At 38.9% G+C, this 26,210-nt stretch overlaps 1 protein-coding gene across 2 annotated transcripts; it reads left to right on the top strand.

Annotated features, from left to right (window-relative positions):
* The first annotated feature begins 1,520 nt into the window (after window positions 1-1,520).
* On the top strand, window positions 1,521-21,248 carry LOC113545966 (fatty-acid amide hydrolase 1). Of its 2 annotated transcripts, XM_026945652.3 has the most exons (16): window positions 1,521-2,474; window positions 2,862-3,069; window positions 6,086-6,199; window positions 6,693-6,833; window positions 10,311-10,444; window positions 11,508-11,714; window positions 12,041-12,081; window positions 12,189-12,313; window positions 12,394-12,519; window positions 13,393-13,490; window positions 13,571-13,670; window positions 14,914-14,957; window positions 15,431-15,470; window positions 15,572-15,680; window positions 16,712-16,857; window positions 18,491-21,248. In XM_026945652.3, exons 2-16 carry the CDS (start codon window positions 2,893-2,895, stop codon window positions 18,626-18,628), a joined length of 1,740 nt encoding a protein of 579 aa, XP_026801453.3. In that variant the 5' UTR covers window positions 1,521-2,474; window positions 2,862-2,892; the 3' UTR covers window positions 18,629-21,248. The 2 variants fall into 2 exon arrangements, with proteins under 2 accessions (XP_026801453.3, XP_026801454.3); XM_026945653.3 differs by lacking the exon at window positions 1,521-2,474 and having other exon boundaries at window positions 2,838-3,069.
* Window positions 21,249-26,210: the final 4,962 nt, after the last annotated feature.

Genomic DNA, 26,210 nt, shown 5'->3' with positions numbered 1-26,210 from the left:
TTTGTAGCTTTAACTCATCATTATTCATATTCATCACCTTAACTCATCACCTTATTTACACAGAAAATCTTAGTTCAAATGCAATTGCAAAAAAAAAACAAAAAAAAAACCAACATTGTAATGATGTACACTATATTACCAAAAGTATTCGGTCACCCATCCAAATGATCAGAATCAGGTGTCCTAATCACTTGGCCTGGCCACAGGTGTATAAAATCAATCACTTAGGCATGCAGACAGTTTTTAAAAACATTTGTGGAAGAACGGGCCGCTCTCAGGAGCTCAGTGAATTCCAGCGTGGAACTGTCATAGGATGCCATCTGTGCAACAAATCCAGTCGTGAAATTTCCTCGCTCCTAAATATTCCACAGTCAACTGTCAGCTTTATCATAACAAAATGGAAGAGTTTGGGAACAACAGCAACTCAGCCACGTAAACTGACGGAGAGGGGTCAGCGGATGCTGAAGCGCATAGTGCAAAGAGGTCGTCGACTTTCTTCACAGTCAATTGCTACAGAGCTCCAAACTTCATGTGACCTTCAGATTAGCCCAAGTACAGTACGCAGAGAGCTTCATGGAATGGGTTTCCACTGGACTCTAGAGCAGTGGAGACGCGTTCTCTGGAGTAACGAATCACGCTTTTCCATCTGGCAATCTGATGGACAAGTCTGGGTTTGGAGGTTGCCAGGAGAACGGTACATTTCGGACTGCATTGTGCCGAGTGAAGTGAAGTGAAGTGACTTGTGGCCAAGTATGGTGACCCATACTCAGAATTTGTGCTCTGCATTTAACCCATCCAAGTGCACACACAGTAGTGAACACACCTTTTTTTTGCTGCGGCGCCCGGGGAGCAGTTGGGGGTTCGGTGCCTTGCTCAAGGGTCTCACCTCAGTCGTGGTATCCCTATAATCCCTGCCGGACCCGAGACTCGAACCCACAACCTTCAGGTTCACCTTCGGGTTGCAAGTCCGACTCTCTATCCATTAGGCCACGACTGCCCATGCGAAATTTGGTGGAGGAAGAATTATGGTGTGGGGTTGTTTTTCAGGAGTTGGGCTTGGCCCCTTAGTTCCAGTGAATGGAACTTTGAATGCTTCAGGATACCAAAACATTTTGGACAATTCCATGCTCCCAACCTTGTGGGAACAGTTTGGAGCGGGCCCCTTCCTCTTCCAACATGACTGTGCACCAGTGCACAAAGCAAGGTCCATAAAGACATGGATGACAGAGTCTGGTGTGGATGAACTTGACTGGCCTGCACAGAGTCCTGACCTGAACCCGATAGAACACCTTTGGGATGAATTAGAGCGGAGACTGAGAGCCAGGCCTTCTCGACCAACATCAGTGTGTGACCTCACCAATGCGCTTTTGGAAGAATGGTCAAAAATTCCTATAAACACACTCCTCAACCTTGTGGACAGCCTTCCCAGAAGAGTTGAAGCTGTAATAGCTGCAAAAGGTGGACCGACATCATATTGAACCCTATGGGTTAGGAATGGGATGGCACTTAAGTTCATATGTGAGTCAAGGCAGGTGACCGAATACTTTTGGTAATATAGTGTAGATTAAGATGAATTTCTATACATTTATACAAGATACAAGTTTAAGTACAGATTTTTAATTGCAAAGGGTCTCGTTTATCAGTCTTTTATTAAAGTCATGTGTTAATGTTTTTGTGGCCCAACCAAACCAAAATTCACATCAGATTTACAAAACGTTCTTTATACTCACTTGCATATGATAATAAATTCCAATCAACTGTAAATTACCAAGTGGGTTCACAGTACAGCTCATTTACATTTAGCCATGCCCCCAAACTCCATAAAAGGCAAAGCTCACAGAGAGCTAAAAATTACAAAATGATGACTAAATGGTGAAAAGGCGCCTCTGAAACACAACACGCATTGACTCTTCCTCCTTTTATAGGGTGCCATTACTTTTGAAATGTCCAATTTCATCAATAATTTAAACAAAAATGCAATTTCATCATGTAACAGGAGAATACCTCAATGGAGGAAATGGAAAGAAAGGAAAAGCCAGGAAGGGTAAGGAGGAAATTTTTTTTAAAAGGAAAGAATGGAAGCAAGCAAAAGGTAAGGAAGAATTTAAGGAAGGGAACAAAAGAAAATATGAAGGAAAATGAATAGAAAGGAAAATGAAGACATGGAAGGAAAAGACTGATGGAAAGAAGGACCTGAGGGTAACAATGAAGAAGATAAAGTAATTTGAATAAAGGTGAAGATAAAAGAAAGGAAAAAAATAATGAAGGAAGAATGAAAATGACCAAAATACAATTTTTTTTTTTTTTTAAAACAACCCTCTCTTCTAGAGATTACCTATACACTAAAAATGACTGACGTGGTGTTTGCGGCCTAGTGACGGGAATTCCGGCTCTTTTCGATGAGTCAGGTCATTTGGCTCAGCTCACCAAAAAGAGTCGACTCTTTCGAATCTCAAACAGCTCATTAGCTTACTGTAAGTATCCCTGCTTCAATGCTATTGTGTCTGTGCTTCATCAACACAATAGGTTCTGTTTGTCTTGCTTCCTCTTACACCCAGCTGAGAGTTAAACACATGACTCACCATTCACAAACAGCTCAGATGTTAAAAAGTGGTTTCCATGAATGCATTTTTTGTATTCAATTACATTGCAAGAATAATGGCATTGCATACATACACATATATAAACAATAATGGTTCATGTATGCAAGTCGGTTTTCAGGTTTCAGCTAAAAGAGCCGACTCCTCTGAATACTTGGCAACCAGTGTGTGACTCTCCTGCTCACGCAGGGACAGAGTGAACAGCGTGAGGGTGTGTGTGTGTGTGTGTGTGTGTGTGTGTGTGGATAATACTGAATGTAGCAGGAGCAGGTTGGAACAGAAGAGTCGAGACATGGATGGTGAGTGGAAGCGTGTAGTAGTGCCGCTGCTCTGTGCTGCTGGTGTGAGTGTTTTCCTGCTGAAATGGACAGAACAGCAGAAGGTGAAGCGGAAACTCCAGAGAGCCAGAGAGAAGAGAGAGAAGGAGCTCGGACAGGCAAAGAAAGCCGTGAGCTGCTTTAAGATTCAGGTATGCACACACACCAGTTTCACCTGTTCATCATCAAATTTCACTCTAATGCCCCTGTTGCAGGTTTAGTGAGAAACTTCTGCTTCACTCACAAACTCATGAGCTCTGTATAACACTTTCACATCATTCCTTACACACTCTGACATTGCACTGAATTAATTCTAAGCAGGGGACAAAGAAATACAACATTAAATAAAATTAAAGCTGCAAGCAGCATTTTCGGGGGCCAAGCACCCATTCTTGGTGAGCTGCGCATTCATAGACGTGCTACAATTGTTGCCTAAGCAATCACAGGAAAGCAGAGCCATAACTTTAGGCAAAGGGATTCAAGAGTGATTGTAGCTTCACTCATGAGTTGTATGTTTTGACCACAAACAGGGGTGGAATTCTCTGACTGTAGGAGCAAAGGTCTAGATAAACGAATGGGCCACAGGGTGGCATTGCTGTTGCAGCTGCCACTTCTGCTGTGACCTGTGGAGTTGTCTGTTGCTACTTTGACCTTTGGTCGTGATTGCTACTGTTATGACCTATTTTTTTTTTCTTCTTGCAATTTAAAAACATCTAAGGTATTAATGTTTTTTTCATCGGTTTGGACCTTTTTCCCCACTAAATGCAAGTTTAGACAGGTACCAATATGACGTGAGCCAAATTTGGTGAAGATTGGACAAGATTTGGTGGAGAAGTAGCATTTTGGCATGTTATTGTAACTTTTGACCAGTAGGTGGCACTGTCACAAAATTTGTTGTGTAGCCTCAGGGCATGGTCCTGAATATGCCTACCAAGATTTGTGTCAGTGTGCAAGGTCGTTGCTGAGATACAGCCTCACTTCCTGTTTGGCGGCTTTGCCGTTAGATTTATTGGCACATTACGGGCAAACCATTTGGAATATCAACATTCTTTTGAAAATTTTTGTCCAGGTTGGTCTGAATATGGTGTATTCCAAATTTAGTGTTGATTGGACATAATTTGTAGGAGGAGTAGTGATTTTTGACAAAATCCAAGATGGCGGAAAAACTAGTTAGGCAGAAATTGACATCATAGAGTGCGTTGAACTCGTCTTGACCCAAGGAATCCCGAGATGCCATGGTTCAAAAGCTATGACCATAAACATACTTCCAAATTAGTCCAAAATTTGACCCGATGGTGGCGCTAGAGAGTTTACAGCACTTGGCCCAATTTTGGTCAGAATGTTCCTTAGACCCTCCCCAATCAGTGTGACTAACTTCTTCTTCTGGCTAGGGTGTCTAGGGGCTGCCATAGACACCCTAGCCAGAAGAAGAAGAAGATGAAGAAAAGGTAGAATAACAGTAGGGTTCCTATGCACCTTTGGTGCTTGGCCCCCTAATTACTGCGTGATCTGTACAAATAAATTGAGAAGTGTGACACACTCTTGTATTTTGAGTGGATGCTACACATCAGTAGTAGCAGTGATGGCATGATTTTTTTTATTATTTCAATTATTGTAAGGGACCAGACGTGGAGGCAGTTTTTGAATCCATGTGCGGAGAGTTTATTAAACAGAAGCAGCAAAAAACTCCAAACAATGATGCAAAGAGGCGTGGTCGTTGAGTCAAGCAAAAATCCGGTAACGTGAGAGGCAGTCCAACCAGGCAAACAAAACAAAGCAGTAATCCTTAAGACGTAATCCAGAAGTCAGGCACAAAGATCATGTAACAAGATACAAACAATAGGCAATGAAGAAACGCTCAGTAAGGCAGTGGTATGCTGACAATACTTCGCAATGAATACAGATGAGCTAGGCCCTGAAATACATGTGCCAAACAGGAAGTAGGCAAAGAAGAAGAAGTACATCAGTATTCGGGAGAGGGCTCCGTCTGGTGGACGGCTGAATGGATATCAGCCTCAGTTGTTACAATTATTCAATGCATCATTCCCACTATTAATAATGTTGCCATAAAATACCATTATAACAGTTCTACTGAAAATGATTAAAATAACTTACACTATGTGGCTAAAGTTTGTGGATACCTGACCATCACACACATAGGTGCTTGTTGAACATCCCATTCCACACTTCCACTAGATTTTGGAGCTTGGCTGTGAGGATTTGTGATCATTCAGGTCAGGTACTGATGTTGACTGAGGAAGTCTGGGGTGCAGCCGGTGGTCCAGTTCATTCCAAAGGTGTTCAGTAGGGTTGAGGTCAGTATTCTGTGTAGGACACTCGAGTTAATCTCTGTGCTCATACTATAGCAAGCTGCCACACAGCTTTCATTCAGAAATGGAAAAATATACATGATTCTGGTGTCTGTATGTCTGTCAAGCTACATGTCTGTCTGTTTGTCAAGATAAATGTCTGTCTGTCTGCCTGTCTGTCAAGCTACATGTCTGTCTGACTTTCAAGATACCTGTCTGTCTGTCTGTCTGTCAAGCTACATATCTGTCTAACTTTCAAGATACATGTCTGACTGTTTGTCAAGATAATTGTCTGTCTGTCTGCTACATGTCTGTCTGACTTTCAAGAAACCTGTCTGTCTGTCTGTCTGTCAAGCTACATGTCTGTCTGACATTCAAGATACCTATCTGTCTGTCTGTCTGTCTGTCAAGCTACATCTGTCTGTCAAGCTACATGTCTGTCTGACATTCAAGATACCTCTCTGTCTGTCTGTCTGTCTGTCAAACTACATCTGTCTGTCAAGCTACATGTCTGTCTGACATTCAAGATACCTGTCTGTCTGTCTGTTTGTCTGTCAAACTACATCTGTCTGTCAAGCTACATGTCTGTCTGACATTCAAGATACCTGTCTGTCTGTCTGTCTGTCTGTCTGTCAAGCTACATGTCTGTCTGACATTCAAGATACCTGTCTGTCTGTCTGTCTGTCAAACTACATCTGTCTGTCAAGCTACATGTCTGTCTGTCTTTCTGTCTCTCCCAACCTGCCTGTCTGTGTGACTGTCAAACTACATATCTATCTCTCCACCCATTTGTATTTCTGTCTGTCTATCTGTCTCTCTGATTGTGTAACATTTCGGTTGAATAGTCTTGTGTTTACAGAATGCTGGTGTTGATTTGAGCTCCATCGTGACTCTCCCACTGGCTGAGCTGAGTCAGCAGATCAGAGGAGGATCTCTGCAGCCTGACGCGGTACTCCACGCCTACATGGAGAAGGTTCAGTGCACTCTCTTATCTCACTCCTGCTCATTTACACATTTACACAGTGATCACACATGACCCCAGTCCTCAGCTGTATACAGTTCCATATCCACTTTCTCTACTGGGTAACAACTAGTGTTTGCCTGTAGATATGCTGACTGGGTTATAAAATCTCACCAAAGCAACAGCCAATAACAATGTGATTAAGCAAATTAAGGGACTCGTTCATTTATTCATTTGATGTCTGGGTGCTTAAATGTGGAATCGTATTTATGAGTGCGTTGACCTTTCATGAATATCATTATAGCATAGCTGCTGCGTGTTTTTGTGTATTTGTAAAATGACATTTTATCACCTGGGAGAGTTCAGTATCACCCATATACAATCTAGATTGTTTTTTTTTAACCCTGATACTATACTATTACTACTGAACTGTATGACGTAAAGTATTTGTACAGTAGTCAGGTAACAGATTGCGCAACAAGAACTGTTGTTCTATGTTCTACAGGCTTTGGAGGTGAACAAGAAACTGAACTGTGCTACTGCTGTCCTCACGGAGAGTCTAAAACAACTGGAAGACATTGAATCACACAAAGGCGGCCTTCTTTACGGCATTCCCATCAGCATCAAGGACAATGTGGATTATGAGGTACTGGCAGAGGGAACGCTATCAAACTAGCATTCTTGATAATACGCAACATGGAACTGGACTGTGATGTTGGTGTAATTTTGGTTTTGTAATCCAATACAATGGATTGGAGAAGAAACAGTGACTATAAGGGTAAACTGCAGGATGTTAGCTTTAAATCAAGAATATTTCATTTTGTAGTGGGTAAAATATTGGATAATGGATTAAAGTTCTTCATCATATTGATATGTGCAGTTGGGGTATCTGATGGAGGGAAGAACAGAATGAGTCTGTTCCATTATAGGAAAAACCATGAAAATACCATGAAAATACCATGAAAATGGAGTCAGGTGGCCCCAAAGCTAGAGCCTCTATGTACTGTAAAATCGCTTTTATAAACTACTCAGAGTCAAAAAGTCTACCGAGGACGAAATGTCTCTCAGAAAAACTGAAGAAATAGCTTTTGAAGATGTCACATAAAAGAAACAATCATTACACCATCAGATTGAACGTTTATTACCTTAGTTTTGTGTAGGACTTTAGAGGCTAAATTCTTTGTTATTAGAAGCTCTAAGCCTTCCTGTAGCTCAGTACTATACTGTAGACATGTAAATGTTAATTAATTAATTAATTTATTTATTTATGGCCATGTACAACTAAGGGTGTTAAGGGTGTTTTGGGAGACCCTGAAGGCCCGTAATCTAAGGCTATTCATTTCTATAACCTTTTTAACATATTCTATTAATGAACACCAATAACCTAGGTTCTCAAATTAAAATTAAAATTTGTAGGATAAAGAAAAGCTTACAGAATCTATTTCAGTATATGCACTAATACGTGATAACAGTTCTAATACTGAAAAAACTTAAAGATTTTTTTAAGGAATGCATTCCTTGTTTTATTGACTACCAGCTGCTATGGTAAGAAAGAGGATTAGCCAATCAGGTTCATGCTTTTTCCTCACATATGCATATGCAATATAGCACAGAGATGTTGAGGTGAGAGCCGATGGATTAGCCTACTGGAGGTTTACTGCTGTAAAAGGAAAAGAAAAGTAGATCAGGATTTATAAGATTCTCCTATTATTGAAGTTATTTTGACCATTTTCAGTAGAACTGTCATAAATATAATTTATGACAATGTTATTCATATAGCAAGGCTGTTTAATGGTAGATTTTGTATATGTTCTCATGACCCCGAAAGTAAATCCTTTACACAACTGCCCACATCCAATGTGTTTCTGAATTGTTTTGGGACAAAATCCGGAGAGAAGGCGTTGATTTTGAGCAGCGGTTCGGCACAGAGATGAGAGATCTTGAGCACTGTACAGTAAACTGATTAATGAAATGCAGAGAAATAGATACTCTTAGCCAATGCAATGTTATTTGTGCATCTATGCCCAGGGTCCCATTGTCTCATAATCTGTCCCTGGGCCCAATCACTGAGCCTTGAGGGACACCAGTAGTAGTTTACTGAGCAGATACGTCCCCAAAGTAAACCACTTCCTTGCTAGCCAATGATTCTAACGCTGGAGAGGATGCATCATAACATACTTTTATTCAGGTGTTCCTATAAGGCATACTGTTTTTCTAGCGCTCGAAAAACAGCATTCTCATACACACAAAAAAAGGGTAGAAAATGAGAACATTACAGACTAAGACACACAACATTTATAACTTTACAAAGACAAACGGACTATACATACATACCCACACAACCAATGATCAAAATAAGATAGGGACATGTGAGAGTGACCAGGGTGGAGATTGGAGAAAAAAATCCAGAACATTAGCATTGTCCCAAATGCTAGAATTCCTGCTCTTGTGATGAATTCCCATAATGCAGTGGTGTGTCCTGGGTTAACACTACGTCAATTCGGGTTAAAATTTAACAGATTTATCTGTCGTGTTGGAGGAACAAAACTAGAGAGGGTGTGTTTATTTATGTAACACACTCTGGTAAAGGGTGACACAACTGTACAGTTAACAAGATATGATAAAGAGAACTGGAATTAGTGCAGTCAACTTCAGCGATCATAAACGGTGAATAAAAATGCATTATTAATTATATTATTTCTGTCATTTGTGCAAACAAAATAAACAATATCACTTGGGAATTATTGTGTTGCGTTTTTCCCAGTGTTTCCTGAATTTCTACTTCGGGCCAATTTGAATTTTTTCTGTGTTAGTGCACAGCAGATATTAGCGTTATGGCCTGAGAAACCTTTCACATGGTTGAATTGTGACATTTTCTGCTACATAAAGGTTTGAAAGCTTGAAACTTTCCCAAACCGAAATATTTTAATTTACATTTGATTTAATATGTAATTAAAAAATACACATGAATAAATAATAAAACTATGTATAACAATACCCAGCAGTCATTTTATGTTTAATAATAATAATATATTTTATTTAGGAAAATACATCAGTATACATTAGTTCATCATATACAGTATTTACATTATAAATTAATATGCCAGACATCAGAGTCCACATCTCATGTCTATATTATGACATTTGGAATGATCTTAACCTGATTTAATATTATCCTGATATGACAAGCTATCGCAAGCAAATGCACCACCTACCTCTACACTTTCAATCTAATCTATTCATGGAAAAATAATCATTCGCTGCATTTAAACACCAGCCTCATCACCACTCAGCTCCTCTCATATAACTCAGCTGTTATATAATATAATCACTAATATCTCTGTTATATAATCACTAATTCTTTCAGTGTGTTTTGTCCTGTTGGGTAAAATTCCCATTTCCAGATGGGCTGGTTTGAGTATTTCAGAAACTGTTGATCTCCTGGGAATTTCAAACACAACAGTCTCTAGAATTTACACAGAATGGTGTGAAAAACAAAAAAACCATCCTGTGAGCGGAGGGTCTTGCGGCTGAAACACCTTGTTGATGAGAGAGATCAGAGGAGAATAACCTGAGCTGACAGGAAGTAACTCAAATAAGCACTCTTTACTATCGTGGTGAGCAGAAAAGCAGCTCAGAATGCACAACACCTCAACCCTTGAATTGAAGACCACATCAGGTTCCACTTCTGTCAGCTAAGAACAAGAATCTGAGGCTATCATGGGGACAGACTCATCCAAACTGGACAGCTGAAGATTAGAAAAAGATCATGACAGCCTCAGATTCTGGCTGTTTGCCTGAATTCCTATTTTCCCAGACTGCCACATGTTCATGGTTCTGGTATGAGGACACCCTGTTCATTTCAGTTCAAGGTCATTTTCCTGATGAAAATCCATCTACACACATACAGTGTAATGAAATATCATCTTTCCAGGATCACAGTGGATCAAATAACTACACAATACACACAGTTAGACACAAGAACTTAGACCATAGACAACTATACAGTATATTTTCAGTAAATGTGTGTGTTTCAAGTGTGACATGATACAATAATAAAAAAAAAATTAATCCCACAGGAGGAATTTTGTGTGTGTGTGTGTGTGTGTGTGTGTGTCTTAAGGGCTACGACTCTTCCTGTGGCGTGTTGACTAAGCTGGATGATCCTGCCGTTAAGGACAGTGTGGTGGTCTCAGTACTGAAGAAGCAGGGTGCAATCCCCTTCATCAAAACCAACATCCCACAGGGTCTCCTCAAGTAAGAAACACTCCTCAAAATGCACTCTCACACACACCGTGTGTGTAATGTGGTTACTGAAGGCAGGACGCAAGTGCGAAACCTCAGTCTGTGAAATATAACACTCCATTTGGATGCTCTTTAACATCTGTAACTCATAATCTTTACACAGATGCTAGCAAAAAAAAGGTAATGTGTTCGGCTAAACCCTTTTTTTTTTTTTTCCAAACTCAGTGATAAACGTTGATAATTAGCACACACTCCTGTTTATATTCCATCTCATTCATTTTCCTTTAAATCCGCTTGAAGGAAAGCAGTTGAAAATAGACCCTCAAATGTTTAGAAAGTCATTTATTGTGTTAAGGAAGTTATTTGTTTGATATTTTAGTTTCATAGGAATCATTCAGAATTACGAAGATGTCAACATGTATGGTTTAGCCGTAGCATTGACAATTTTTTTTCTGCTACAGTGATACAGGAGATATGTGAAAAATCTGCTTTTTTTTTTTTTTGCTTTTCCAACAAAAGCGATAAAATTCACCCTACAGAAAAGCTAATTGACTGAAAAGGAAAGGATGCTGGATGTGAAATATGCAAATATACTTCTGGTAGTGGGTCCTTTTGTTTCGCTCTGTCTTTATCTAGGTGAATTTTGACATGTGATTTCATGAACCTTAGTCTCGTGAGCCAGTAGTGAGCAAGTAGGTTGAGCTGTTGGCTATTTTTTTTGGGAAGAAAATGGAGGAGCTGCTTATTATTAAGTAACGATTACACTAGACGTTTGCCTTGTTGTTTTCTTACTGTTTCTTGGCAACAGTATCTGATAAAAATCTAAAAAAAAGATATTTGCACATCTGGAATTGGCATATTCCATTCTAAAACAAGTGCCCAGTCCAAATCTTACAAGATTGGCCTGTGTATATGATGCTTAATAACAGCATTATGAATCATGAGTACACCACCATCACAGTGCTATGCAGGGTAACAAATTATGAAGTTCCTTTTTTCCTTATATCAGTATAATCAAATTAAAATGATAAAACATGATGAAAATTAAACAATGCTTTATTTTTTTAAATTGCAGTTACGAATGTAGTAACCCCATATACGGGAGGACGGTGAACCCCTGCAACCTTGAGAAGACGTGCGGCGGCTCTTCAGGAGGCGAGGGGGCTCTGATCGCCGGAGGAGGATCTATTCTGGGTCTGGGAACCGACATCGGAGGAAGCATCCGCATCCCAGCAGCCTTCTGTGGCATCTGCGGCTTAAAACCCACAAACAACAGGATAAGGTGTTTTACATTTCATGCATAAGGACACATTCTCTGCAGCATTTAATTCAGGAGGTGACCATAGAACTTTGTTTGATTTAACAAATATATAAAAGGCCTAGCTGTTCAACCATTTGAATTCAGGGCTCAGAACTCAGGACTATTAATGTTATTGCTTACTAGCCACTGTGGATATTTGCTCTGCCAATTCAGTAGCCTGTCAGCATTTACACTAGCCAGTTAAAAATGCATGAAGAGAACATGATTCATAGGAAGTCTTACTCTAATTCATAACACTATAGTAATGTTTGGATGTAAACAGTTCTTTCGAACTTCTTTGCATGCAGCTTGCAGGGACTCTCTTCATGTGTAAAAGGTGTGAAGACAGGTAAAGCACTGCTCCACTAAATCAGTTCCTATACATTTGAAGAGTAGTAGCTAACAAATGTGACCATTAAATTACAACGTCTTTGGAATCAATGTGTTTGTTTCCAGCCATGTCGGCCGTTGGTCCCCTGGCCCGTGATGTGGAGAGTCTGGCTCTGTGTATGAGAGCTTTACTCTGTACAGACATGTTCACTCTGGACCCTACGGTTCCTCCGATACCATTCAACCAGCAGGTACCGAACACACTCCGCTTCAGTACAGCAGCGTTGAGTGTCGTGTCTCTTGGCACTCAATCACATTTCTTTTTGAACAGGTGTACGAAAGCTCTGAGCCCCTGAGGATCGGATACTATGAGAACGACGGGTACCATCAGCCGTCTCCGAGCATGAGCAGAGCTCTACGAGAGACCAAAGAGCTCCTGGAAAAAGCAGGACACACGGTATCAGTGCTCGAGCCTCATGTGTATCAGAACTTCATTCTTTGCCAAAGCCAGATAGATAAGAAACAAGACTGGAAAAACTAGTATTCGGGATATATCACAGGCAGACATGCATAAAAATCGATAATCCAAGGTCCAAATATTCAAAAACCAATAAAAGAGACACGATCAAGATATGAACATTCTATAACAAATTATAGGATGGATAGTTTCAATTCTAAAATTGGAACTGTGTCTGCATCACAATAACAAATTTCTGTAATATTATACCAAATTTTAAACCAATAGAACTCTTACAATTAAGACATAGACATACCCTGTTACGTTGCTTAGCAACCAAAGCTTACTATTAACACACTACATTGCATGGTGGAAGAATTGTTTATAGCGAATATTATTACTAATACATCAAGTTATTTAATGAACACTGGATTTTATCGTATTGTTTTTTTGTCGCTATTTTGTAAAAGCAATAAAACACACAAGTGTGTGTGTTATAGTGATTTTTATCACAAGTTAGGTTGTTCTCAGGCATGATGCAAAGCAGGAGTACGCCAAACCCCCTTACCTGTGATAAAATCACTGTAATGCACGCCCTCTAGTGACTTATTGCTTTATTAAAGTAGTAAGTGAAGGGAAATTGTAATGCTACAGCATACAAAGACATACTCTACAACTGTGCGCTTCCAACTATGTGGAAGAACCAAATATAGGTGTGATGATCAGGTGTCCACAAACTTTTGGCCATGAAGTTCAGAACTGTAGTTTTCTGAAAATGTCAAAATTTCGTCATATGAATAGTTTTCCAGGCCAGCACACATACAAAGTATCATGCACATACTGTACATGTATCTTCCTTTCTCTACTCTGTAGCTAATTCCATTCAATCCTCCTCGCATATTCACCGCCTTCCATGAGTTTGTCGCGAGGGGAGGCCTTGCAGACGGAGCCGTCACCCTTCTAAATCACTTGTGAGTCAAATCTCATTTTTTCATTAGTTTTTGCAGAAATTCGAATTCTGTTAACTTTGAGAATGCTGTGTGTTTTTTAGTAAGGAAGGCCCTGTCGATCCGGGTCTGCAGCATCAGGTCTCACACTGGGGTCTTCCCAAGTTTATGAAGAAGATGATCTCTCTGCTTCTTAGACCTATTGTGAGTTTAGACGGTTAATTTACTCTGAAGTTCGGCGAACCTCAGGCTTCCACACGATATGATACAATTTCGATTCATGAGGCAATGAGTTGATATTTGAAGATTGCCATGTCAAATCACCTTGCAATCCTATGAAATTATTCATGCATCAGTTTAAAAATATTAATTATCTTTTTACACATCCGTTGTCTTCAATAATGATTGATTAATAATCAATGACACACTTACTAATTACTGGCACTTTGGCTGTAAATTGGGACTGATAACGTAGGGATTAATAATGAGGGATTTAAAAATAATGTTAACACTTTCCATATTTATAATGATCTATGAACACATTCATCTCATGTTATAATGCATGCATGTTAATACAGATTACATAAAAAAGATTGTACTTGTATCTCCTTTATTGATTTATTGATTTATTGATTTATTTATTTATTTATTAAATCACGTGCTTCTTCTGTTTGACTTTTTTTTACTCTCTTAAAATGTTCTATATCACATTTTGTTGTGTTGTTTTTATTGTTATTATATTTTTTAATTGATTTTTTAATTATTATTATTATTTTACAATTTATTTTCTATTATTTTATTATTGTTTTTTTTTTATAGCACTCTGCTATGCAGATTTATTTACTGGAGTCCCTTTGCGATCTCACTGCTGCCATTTTAACACCGTTTTCTACTTTGCACATGATTTTATTTACAGAGAAATTCTTTAGAAATCATTCGCAACACATAATCTAACCGCACACAACAATTTCGTATCGTAACCAGAGAATCCGGTGTGTATGATTGCAATAAAATTCCAAACTTCATTGCAACAAATGCAAAATGCATTGAGTAATTATTTGGCTGTAAGATTATCTTAAGTATTTTATATTAAAAAAAAAAAACTTTTTATTCTATGCTAATAAACATAGTAATATATTATAGTATTCCAGTTATCTTTAAAAAAAAAGATCATATTAATGCTTTTTTTTTCAAAGTTCGTATTGTTTTTCTTGTTTTTCTTTATATAATGATGAGGTAGATCATGAGATTGTTTGCGTATCTGTATTATTGACAATCACAAATACAGTATAAGTGGTAAGATTATTGAAAGACATGGACTTTTCTTAACTGTAATTCTAACTCTAATTAAAATAATTCGATGCAATCAAGATTTAGACATATTTCTTTAGACTGTTTTTAGCTTGTGCTTGTAGTAACAGTATATATGTTTGGTCTTTTCCCTCAGTATCCACGCATGGCTGCAGTTATACACGCCACCTGTGGAGTCAGGTAAGAGTGAAACACTTACTGTATCTGTGACTGTTGAGATACAGTCGTCCTTTTTTAAGGAAAAATTCAGACAGAAAATAGAAATCGCACACAATATTCACTAAAATGTAAAGGTGTGTTTGGGGTGTGAGGCTTGCTTGTTCAATTTTGCGCTGGAGCTATGTGAGGATAATGTAGCTAACAAGTAACTGCACCTCTACAACTACAACCTCTTCCTTGCTCATTAGGGATAAATCTATATCTAGATCTATATCCAGATCTGCAAAGCTGAATCCTTTGTTTAGGACGTAATATCAATATTTAATGCTGGATTTTCTCAGTAACACTGACATGCTATAATGGAATCGAGTGATTCTACACAATGGAGACACTATGACTTCTAGATGCACCACAGTGTGTGACGTATTGTCTTTCCCCGTATCTTGTCACATGGGCTCATTATGCTTTTCCTGTGTGTGTCCTCTGCTTTGTAGCTCTCCTGCAGATCTCTGGAAACAGCACAAAGAGGTTGAGGTATGTGTGGGAATGGATTTATTGCCATGTTTGCACATTGCTTAGTTATTATTTAAATTACAGTTTAAATAACATTAGAGCTTTTTTGTTCATGTTTGTAGGATTATATCCATGAGACGCTAGCTGAGTGGAGGAAGCTGGAGCTGGATGTTCTGCTCTGCCCCATGCTGGGACCAGCCTACAGCTTCAACTACACTGGAAAACTAAACAGTTATGTACAGATTTCTACCTTAAAATTTGTTTTAAACAGATACTGGAAGGATGTTACGTTGGAAGGATGGGCAAACTGGTTACATAAACGAAGCGGGACCTAATCTCATAGCATCACTATAAATAATTCATATATACAAGTATTGCTTTTAAATATGGCGCTGTTCCGGTATCCTAATTTTTAGTGCCTCTCTCTCACTTTGCACTGATTTTATAGCAAATAATCTTAGTCTTTGGGTGGAACAAGTCATCAAAAGATTTTTAACAGGTTTAATGCAATAAATGATACATACATGTGATACACTGCGTACTGTATACCTACCCACAAACCAAATTAGAAGCATCAAGGGATTTCTTATGCATATATACACTATACGGCCAAAAGTATGTGCACACCTGACCGTCACACATATATGTGGTTCTTCCCCAAACTGTTACTGCAAAGTTGGAATCACACAATTGCATAGAATGTCTATGTATGCTGTAGCTTTACAATTTCCTTTCACTGGGAAATTTAAGAGGCCCAAACCTGTTCCAGCACGACAATGCTCCTGTGCACAAAGCGAGCTCCATGAAGACAAGGTGTGTGAAGGTTGGAGTGGAAGAACTCGAGTGTCATGCACAGAGCCCTGACCTCAACCCCACTGAACACCTTTGGGATGAACTGGAACACCGATTGCACCCCAGACCTCCTCAACATCCCAACATCAGTGCCTGATCTCACTAATGATCACAAATCCCCACAACTCCGAAATCTTATTATAACAGCAAAAGTGGGAATAAATCTGGAATGGGATGTTCACTCCAACTGTGAACGTGTATTTATTTACTTTCAGGCTTGAACCTTCCCTCTTGGCCTTAGCCAGCTGCTACATTCAGAAAAAAAACATTCATAACCTAGCTCTTATCTATAATATATAGCCATTTGTTATTTAATGTTGTACAAAGTGCGATTAATTAATAACCTTCCAGTGTCTACATGTAAAGTGGGCGGGGCTAACCTCGTGTAACACTTGTGCCATTGTGTTCAGGCGCTCTGAGTTACACCGCTCTGTACAACGTTCTCAACTTCCCTGTTGGAGTCGTTCCTGTCACCGAGGTCACGGCCGAGGATGAAGATGAGCTGAAACACTACAGAGGGAACTTTGGAGACGTCTGGGACAAGATCTTTGTCAAGGTGAACATGACACACAGAGATGCAGGTTACAAGCCATCAAAGTCACCTCAAAACATTAATATTCATGTCATTCATTAATTTCTTCCAGTAGTATAAGAGACGAAGCAACTTGTTTATAATATTTAAGATGATTCTTAATTGATCTGAGGACCTCCTGTATTTTTTTTCTTAATAATATTCAATTTTATAGACAATTCTGCCATAAAATCAGTTAAAATTCCTACATCTTATTTTTCCGCCAATTCTGTATTATTCCTGAGTGTCTCAAATGACTTTTACTATATCTACTGTATATATTTTAATTGCCTAAATTGTTTGAGTGCCTTTCTTGCTTTCAATTTTCCTTAACCGCCCATTAGTCATTAATATTCATAAAGCGGTGGCTCATGCTCATTAATATTCATTAGCCTGCTAATAATAACATCGTTTCAATATCACGTCAATACAAAAAGGCTCTTTAAAATCAGGCTCTTGGAACATGTTGTGGACTTAAACAGAAATTTGCCAAATCATTATTTAATGTCATTTTGTGTGACAACAACAACAACAACAACAATTAGCATACAACCCAGTCTGTGATTTTTCATTAGCTAATCATAGAGAGGAGACAAAATGAAGGTTTGGCTTGGAGATGATCATATTCAGAAGAAAAGCTGAGAGTAGATTGGGAAATTAATTTAAAGGATAATTTGTTTTGTCGTTTTAAATGAACATTTTCAAAGAGATGCTTCCAAATCTACACTTTAAACCAGTTCAGATGATGCATGTGGATTTAAAAATCATAGTTTTAATGACCAAGTTTCATTTCACAGCCAGTAAAACTCTGAATCTTGCCACGAGAAGGCAGCATTTCTCCTTTTTCTAACAGGTACAGGTTTGTAGTTTTTGTCTGGAAACTACAGTACATGCTAATCAAATGGGATCGTACAGTATATGAGGTTCGGGGGAGGTCTGACCACTTAGACTTAAACTCTTAACCAGGGATTCGATGCACATTCACATTCTACATATTCTAATTACACAATTACAAGTCATAAATAACTGAACAGTAAACATTAATGTAGTTCTATTTCGTCATGCCAAAAAGACGACACACCATAACTGACACTTTCAAACACCCCTACAATGGACCAGACCATTTCTTAATTACCTCAAACTTCAGTCTTAATTACCTCAAACATCAATCAGCTTATTCGTGTAAAATATTTACAGAATACGACACTATAGCTGCTAGTGTTGCTAGCTAACCACTAGACTGCAAACATGTCTTTGAAGGAAGAATTGCATATTAAATTTTAATTATTTTATAATGAATTTTATAATGAGTTTCCTTTTTTTTGTTGGTCTATTTTCACTTTAGTTGACAGTTTCCTACGCTACCCACAATGCAGTTTGACTACCTGATGATAGTGGTGCAGTGGGATTTAAACCCTATCTATCAATCTATCTACCTAAAGAGAGCGATGCAGCGGCGCTTTAGTCCTTTAGTCTGTCCATCTCTCTCATCTCCTCATCTGTCCATCTGTACTCTCAACTTTCACATGCCATCATCCAGAACTAGTAAACTGTATTCATGGTATTGTACAGTAACTGTGCTGTTTAGGTAATCTGTGTGTGTGTGTGTGTGTTACAGGCCATACGAGGCGGTGTGGGTCTGCCGATAGCAGTGCAGTGTGTGGCTCTGCCCTGGCAGGAAGAGATGTGTTTACGCCTAATGAGAGAAGTGGAAGAGCTCTGTGCCAAGAACAAACGCTCTAACACACACCACTAAACACACACACTCACACATCTGTATCACACAGATTAATAGTTCAAACGGACGTCACATCATGAAAACAGTCATACCAGTCGAATCACTTTCTTCCTCAGCATGCAGTTTGACATCACTGTACTCAAGATTCAGACTCAGATATGGGCGTGGCCTAAGGTTTGAAGGCGGAGTTGTGTGTTAGTGATTCAGCTGATGACAAAATTCTTATTTGAATTGTATGATTACATTTTAATACAGACTTATTATACAGACTTACTGTATAAACGGTGCTCCTGAGATGATATGAACCACTCTAACGCGAGTGTGTGTGTGTTCTGAAATAAGAGGAACATAGTTAATCATGCTAATAACAAAAAAATTTATAAAGATTCTAAACTTTTTTTTGCTAGTCACATTTTAATTTTTCTTTTCTATTTTGTAAGATAATGTCTAAATAATGTTTTATGATGCAAGTGAGCAATTGAGCTTTATGTGCCTCTGCCACCATTTGCTGGTTTGCTCATGAACACTATGCATCCACTTATAAATTCTGTCACATGGGTGTGTTTATAGGCAAACGGCTTCTTTTTAAACTTCTCTCATTAGATAGAGAAAGGTACTTCTGCAGACTGGATTGGACAGCACTCTTCCAAGTGGGTGTGGTTAGAGGTGCTAATGGGCGTGTCTACTACATAATAAAATAAATACTTAACGTGTTCTTCCCTTGGTGCTTTTCTAAGTGCTTGTAGTCCTTGTTATAATACATATACTTACAGACATCATTAGCGCTTAACCTCAAATATAAGAGACAAGGGTGAGCTAAGGGTGACTATGATTAGAGGAACCCATCCTCCTTTGGGAGACACTGTGACTCACTGGATCTTATATGGAAGATAGTCTAACTTATATGGAAAATAAATTAGTAGCTAGCAATAAAGACTAGCCATTACTGCTCGTCGCAGCCAACAGTAAAGTAGGAGTAGAGCTTGTGGGCCTTGGTATGGCTTGTAGTCCTTAAGATAGCAGACATAGGACCTTATGGGCTTTAGGATGGCAGTACTAGAACTTGTTGGATCTCAGGATGGCAGGAGTAGAGCTTGTCGGATCTCAGGATGGCAGGAGTAGAGCTTGTAGATCTCAGGATGTCAGGTCTCAGGATGAAAGAGTAGATCTTGAGAACCTACAGTGTATATGGCCTGCTTAGAGCTTGACAGCCTCAGGATGGCAGGAGTAGAAGCTGGTGAGTTTTAGGATTGCAGGAATAGAGCTTTTTGGTCTCAGGATGACAGGAGTAGAGCTTGTTGGGTCTCAGGATGGCAGGAGTAGTATTTGATGGATCTCAAGATGGCAGGAGTAGAGCTTATTGGGTCTCAGAATGGCAGGACTAGAGCTTGTTGGGTTTCAGGATGGTAGGAGTAGAGCTTTTGGGTCTCAGGATGGCAGGAGGAGAGCTTGTAGATCTCAGAATGTCAGGAATAGTGCTTGTGGGTCTCAGGATGAAAGAGCAGATCTTGAGAACCTACAGTATATATGGTCTGCTTAGAGCCTGAGAGCCTCAGGATGGCAGGAGTAGAAGCTTGTGGGTTTTAGGATTGCAGGAATAGAGCTTTTTGGTCTCAGGATGACAATAGTAGAGCTTTTTGGTCTCAGGATAGCAGGAGTGGTACTTGATGGAAATCAGGATGGCAGGAGTAGAGCTTGTTGGGTTTCAGGATGGCAAGAGTAGAGCTTGTTGGGTCTCAGAATAGCAGGAGTGGTACTTGATGGATCTCAGGATGGCAGGAGTAGAGCTTGTTGGGTTTCAGGATGGCAAGAGTAGAGCTTGTTGGGTCTCAGAATAGCAGGAGTGGTACTTGATGGATCTCAGGATGGCAGGAGTAGAGCTTACTGGGTTTTATGATGGCAGGAGTAGAGCTTGTTGGGTTTCAGGATGACAGATGTAGAGCTTGTGGACCTCAGGATGGAATGAGGAGGAGGTTTTGGTTTAAAGGTTGACAGAAGTTGAGCTTTTTGGGTCTTAAGATGGCATATCGTCCTCAAGATGGCAGATGTCAAGCTTGTGTTTCTCTTGATGGAACAAGCTTGTGTAAGTGCAGGAATAAGAACTTGGAATTTTGGGAAAGGCTCCAGATTGACCTACCAGGAAGTGGGTGAGAATAAAAATAATGGCACCAGCATAACTAGACTTGATGCTTTTTGACCCAGTTAACACAATGTATGCATTGTTTCTGTATTCCAAAGGATCATTGTTGTCGTTTGTTCTCATGTTGTGTAATGTTGCGTGGAAATGTGTAGTGACATTAAGAAACACAATAGCATCCTGTCATTAAATGGAATGACACCTAGCCCCGAGTTTACCGGTTCATTGGAAAACGCAGTTTGAGGAGGATGTGGTAAATATTTCCTGTTATTTTTTGCTCTCTCGTTTTCCCTTTGCTTCATTTTTTTTGTACGTAGAATGGTTTCTCTGTTTGAAAGGAACATTTGAAGGTGCTGCAGATGAACTTAATGACACATGACATTTTCATTTCTTCCTGCTCGTGATGTAAATATGTGTTTTTGCTGGGCTTTACATACATTTAAATGTTTTAACTTCTTCAATGGAAGCCCATAAAAGAATACGTGCTTTCATTCAGCCTCATTCGCTCTGATGTCTCTGTTTCTGAAATCACCCTGTGTTAGAGAAGTAACAAGATGCATCCTGTTGTTATAAAACACTCCTATATATCTGATTGCTTGCTCTGAGATATGTTAACCCTAGTGAAGGGTGTGTTACAAAATCAGTAAGTTGCAGCCTATCCTAGGAACACTGCATATGGGAATTCAAACTGAATGGACACATGAAGGTAAGGAGAAAGAAAAAGAAGCAGAGGCCCAAGGAAGAAAAGGAAAAGGGAACTAAAATATAGCAAAAGTAAAAGAAGGAAGATATCAGTCAAAAAAATTTAGGAACTTTTTTGATGTGAAGATGTGAAGAAAATGATGTGAAGAAAATGAAATAATGAATAAGGCATAAGGAAAAATTAAAAGGAAGAACTGGCTTATTAGGAAAGGAAATGGAACCAAGCAAAAGGTAAGAAGGAATATACAGTACAAAGCAATAATAATAATAATAATAAAAAAAGTAAAGTACAGAAGGGAAATAGAGGCAAAAGGAAAGAAAATAAAAGGAATAAAGGAGACAAGCAGAGTAAGGAATTATTAAGGAAAAATAAAAAGAAAGAAGGAAGTGAGAGAAACAATCAAGGAAGTAGAAGGAATAAAGCAAAGATTGAAAAAAGGATAAAATATGAATGAAAGAATGAAAGGATGTGAAAAGACGGCATTAAAACAAACAAAAATTATTATTATTTTTTTTTAAATCAGCCCAGTCCACAAGACATAAACTGCATCATGTAAATCATCATTAGCATCAGCATTCACTTTAAAATGACAGCGCACCTGCTGCATCTGGCAAAAATTACACAAAAGACACTTATTTTGGACAAAAACAGCATTTCACGTCTCATTGGTGAGAGGAAACACCTCATTCTGTGCTCGGGAGATGAAAAGCAATCTTATAAAAACTTCTTAAAAGCCATTTTCTCATGAAATGACAGCACACGCTTTAAAGATGAGAAGTGCCTTCACCTAAACTAGGATCATTCCCTCCTAATGTCCCATTCAAAAGGCGTCTAGAGCCACCGAGGTCCTGATATCGTCCTAATGCTGGAGGTAATAACGTTTGTCACAGGACACGTCTGCCTTGTAGATGATAAAAGTTTCACACACAATGTTAAAGAGGACATCAGAGGAAGACACTCATCTTTACATCGCTACACTAATGGGAGTTTACGTGTGTCTGCTGATCCGTGTACAGCAGGATTTAGGCTCTGAGCACGATTGTAAAGATTCTGTGACTCAACACTTTGGTGATGCAGGTTTGGGCTGCTTATCCTGCAGAATGAAAAGCATAGCTTCTGGACACGATTCTTTTTTCTGCTATCAGTAGTGCTCGCTGCACGTCTCCCACTGAGTTCTGCTATGTCTGGGCTTTTCCTTTCTGCTTCTCTGTGCCCCAAGGCCCTTACAGCCAAATTGGTTTACATTGAAGTGATAAATGCTTTGCAAATGTGCTTAAACATGTAGAGTAAACGGAAAAATGCAGATGGTGCGTGTCAGGATTAGCATCCAAAGTCTCGAGGATAGACACTCGAGTCCGTCTCATCCACTTTTCAGGAAGTGTGTGGAGAGATTTAGCCTCTCAGTGACTGCCAGGCAGTACAGATTCAAATTCTTTACTCAAGTTAAAGTTTAACAGTTTAAACTCTTGCTCCTTTCATCAAGCAACCAAAAAATGTAGGAAAACATTAGCTAAGGCTACAGCTTTATTCATGACCTCTCACGTTAGCTTGCATGATAATAACTCTACAAATTAGCTGAATGCTAAAGCTAGGTTGGAACAGTAACAGAAAATGTGTGGTGTGAAAATATGTTTTCTGTAGCATAAAAGCTGGACTCTGGATGACTTTCTTATAATTCAAAACACTTGTACTGACTGCAGAAAAAGCAAACGATGTTTACACAGTCACTAGTAAATAAAGTTGGATGAAGCCTCAAGCTAACTCAAGCCACAACTGGGTAATTCCCTTCTTGAAACAAAACACAAACCAAAGACAATCACTATTGTTCCCAATGACCAATCACCAATCTCTGATCACTATTGTTCCCAATAACCAATCACTGATCACTATTGTTTCCAATCACCAATCACTGATCACTATTGTTCCCAATAACCAATCACCATTGTTCCCAATAACCAATCACTGATCACTATTGTTTCCAATCACCAATCACTTATCACTGTTCTTCCCAATGACCAATCACTTATCACTGTTCTTCCCAATGACAAATCACTGATCACTATTGTTCCCAGTAACCAATCACTGATCACCATTGTTCCCAACCAACAACCAATCCATGATCACCATTGTTCCCAATAACCAATCCCTGATCACTATTGTTCCCAATAACCAACCAATGATAACTATTGTTCCCAATGACGAATCACTGATTACCATTGTTCCCAATAACCAATTACTGTTCACTATGGTTCCCAATAACACACATGTAACACATTTTGATATGCAAATGATCATGAAGATTCACCAAATAAGGAAATTAGTATATGACATCATCTGGTGGCTTCTACCAGCTTTTTGAGTTGTGTTAACTACTTAACCCCAGCAAGCTTTGACAACACTAATTTAAACACACAATCTCCTGATCACATAGCTAATGCTTATCACTGCCCCATCTTAGAAGCTGCTAATGATGTAAAAAAAATGGCATTTTTCTGTCCGTTTTTCATTGTTGATTTTATTGACTCAGGTTATTTTGCAAGAATTGGCATTGTCATCTTAGCAGTTAGCTGGCTAGTCCTTAAATCTAGTAGTTAAAGTTAACTAGCTAGCTAATAACAGATAAGTGCTTAATTCTACTTAGCTAAAGTTATCTTAATGATTAATGTTAGTTAGCTAGCGAACTAGATCTTAAATCTAGTACTTAAAATCATCTAGCTAACAATGGATAAGTTAGCTATTACTTAATGCTACTTAGCTAATATTATCTTAATGGTTAGTTAGCTAGCTAGTTCGTAAATCTGGCAAAGTCAGCTAGCTAACTGATAATGAATAGTACTTAGTGCTAAGCATTAGTACTTAGATAATGCTATTTTAATTGTTAATGTTAGTAACTAATCCTTAAATCTAGTAGTCAATGTCTAGTGTAGCTAATAATGAATAATAATGCTATTAAGTGCTACTTATGCTAGCTATATTCTGTACTTAAAAGCTATGCTAAGGGAAAGAAACACTGAGGTTTATATGGGAAGTGGTGAGAGAGACGGATATGTCACAGGTTGGATGAAAAGCCTTTAAGAGAATTAAAAGAGTCAACAAGAGAGTTATTATTAAAGCAGCACTGAGCATTTTTCCTGTGTATTTAAAACGGTCGGATTTAGCCTTTAATGCCACTTTTACTCCAAAGTGCCTCTGCGTAACTCTAAACCTGATTCACAGTGATATTTAAAATAAGGCACACAAGAAACATTAGATTTAGCCCAAAATCCGGATCTGTCCCGACCTCCTCACGTAACAGTCTCTGAGCCAAACAACAATCACAGCACACCGTTCAATCAGGTGTCACTCCCACCATCCCAACACACACTCTCTCTCTCTCTTACACACACACACACACACACACACACACATGCACACACAGTTTTTAGAGATTTTAGGCATGCTTTAAAGGCAAGCTGTCTCTGGGGAACCGGAGCTCATTGATGAGGTGACAGGCGCTGTTAGAATATGATCCTAATCCTGTTCCAGCATTTTCCAGCCCTGCTGCCATCGCAATTCCTCCACACATTCAGCCGCCTGTCAGCCGGCAAAATCCTGTTAAAAACGTACAGTCCTGATACACATCAAAGAGCTCTGGGGAGACCTTAGCAGCTTAACACACACAAACACACACACATTAAGAAATCACTGCACTCGGAAGACTTTTCTGAGACAGTGATTTGAATTCTTGATTCTGATTGGACAGAAGGTGTTGATTAATTTTCTTTAACAGCAGCTCTGACAATAGTGCAGCTGCAAATTTCTATAACTGTAACTTGTAACTGCTTAGACAGGGACTTGTATGGTGGACACTCCACATAATCTAAGGCTAATAATAAAAGATTTTAAAAACTGTTATTATTCAACAAAAAAAAAAGTATTCTTCTACTAACATAGGGATGTGTCTGGCAGATATTCCACATAAATATATTTAAAAAAGGCGTTGTTGTGGTGAAGTTTTCTGGAAGGAGAAGTTTATTTAACATTTTTGGAAGAAGTCTCCAGTGTCAGCACTTTCTAACCCTAAATTCATACCAGACGTGTCAGTCCTGACCTCAACCCCAATGACCACCTTTGGGATGAACTGGAATGCCGACCGCACCCCAGGCCTCCTCACTCAACATCAGTGCCTGACCTCACTAATGCTCTTGTAGCTGAATGATCACAAATCCCCACAGCCACTCTCCAAAATCTAGTGGAAAGCCTTCCCAGAAGAGTGGAGGTTATTATAACAGCAAATGGGGAGTAAATCTGGAATAGGGTACTTAACGAAAACACATGAGTGAGATGGTCAGGTGTCTACATACTTTTGGTCATATAGTGTAGTGTATGTGTAGGTGAATTTACATTTCCAACAAATTTTTTGTTTTGAGAGACATATTAACTGTTTAATAATTAATGGAATAAGTAGAGTTTCAGAGCTACCAGAATTCCTGCTGATAACCACACCCCCTGCTGGCCACACCCACCCTCTCAGCCAAACCGAACAAATTCTTCTGGGAAAGACCAAAAACCAAAAGAAGCGGTAGATTAGACAGCTGCAATTACAAAATTAAAGTAATTAAAGTGACAACAGGAACTAACTTTTGATATGATATAATAAAAGTTCATTAATAAAGTTCATTAATAAATGAAAAATTGTAGTCTTTAGTAAATCTTTTGGCAATAGTATAAGAGGAATAAAACAATTTGTGACAGCTGTTATAGGAAAATAATTCATTTGG

Source organism: Pangasianodon hypophthalmus, chromosome 2 (genome assembly GCF_027358585.1).
Source record: "Pangasianodon hypophthalmus isolate fPanHyp1 chromosome 2, fPanHyp1.pri, whole genome shotgun sequence".
In the NCBI taxonomy this organism is placed as follows: Eukaryota; Metazoa; Chordata; class Actinopteri; order Siluriformes; family Pangasiidae; genus Pangasianodon; species Pangasianodon hypophthalmus.
Note: the sequence above shows the minus strand (reverse complement) of the source record. Positions and strands in the feature narration are given on the sequence as shown.

Excerpts from the sequence above, each read along its gene's own strand:
- LOC113545966 (XM_026945652.3), top strand. The coding sequence starts at position 2,893 with ATGGATGGTGAGTGGAAGCGTGTAGTAGTGCCGCTGCTCTGTGCTGCT. Across the intron at positions 10,445-11,507 it reads ATCCCACAGGGTCTCCTCAA|TTACGAATGTAGTAACCCCA; the intron begins GTAAGAAACACT and ends TTTAAATTGCAG. Across the intron at positions 12,314-12,393 it reads CGATACCATTCAACCAGCAG|GTGTACGAAAGCTCTGAGCC; the intron begins GTACCGAACACA and ends CTTTTTGAACAG.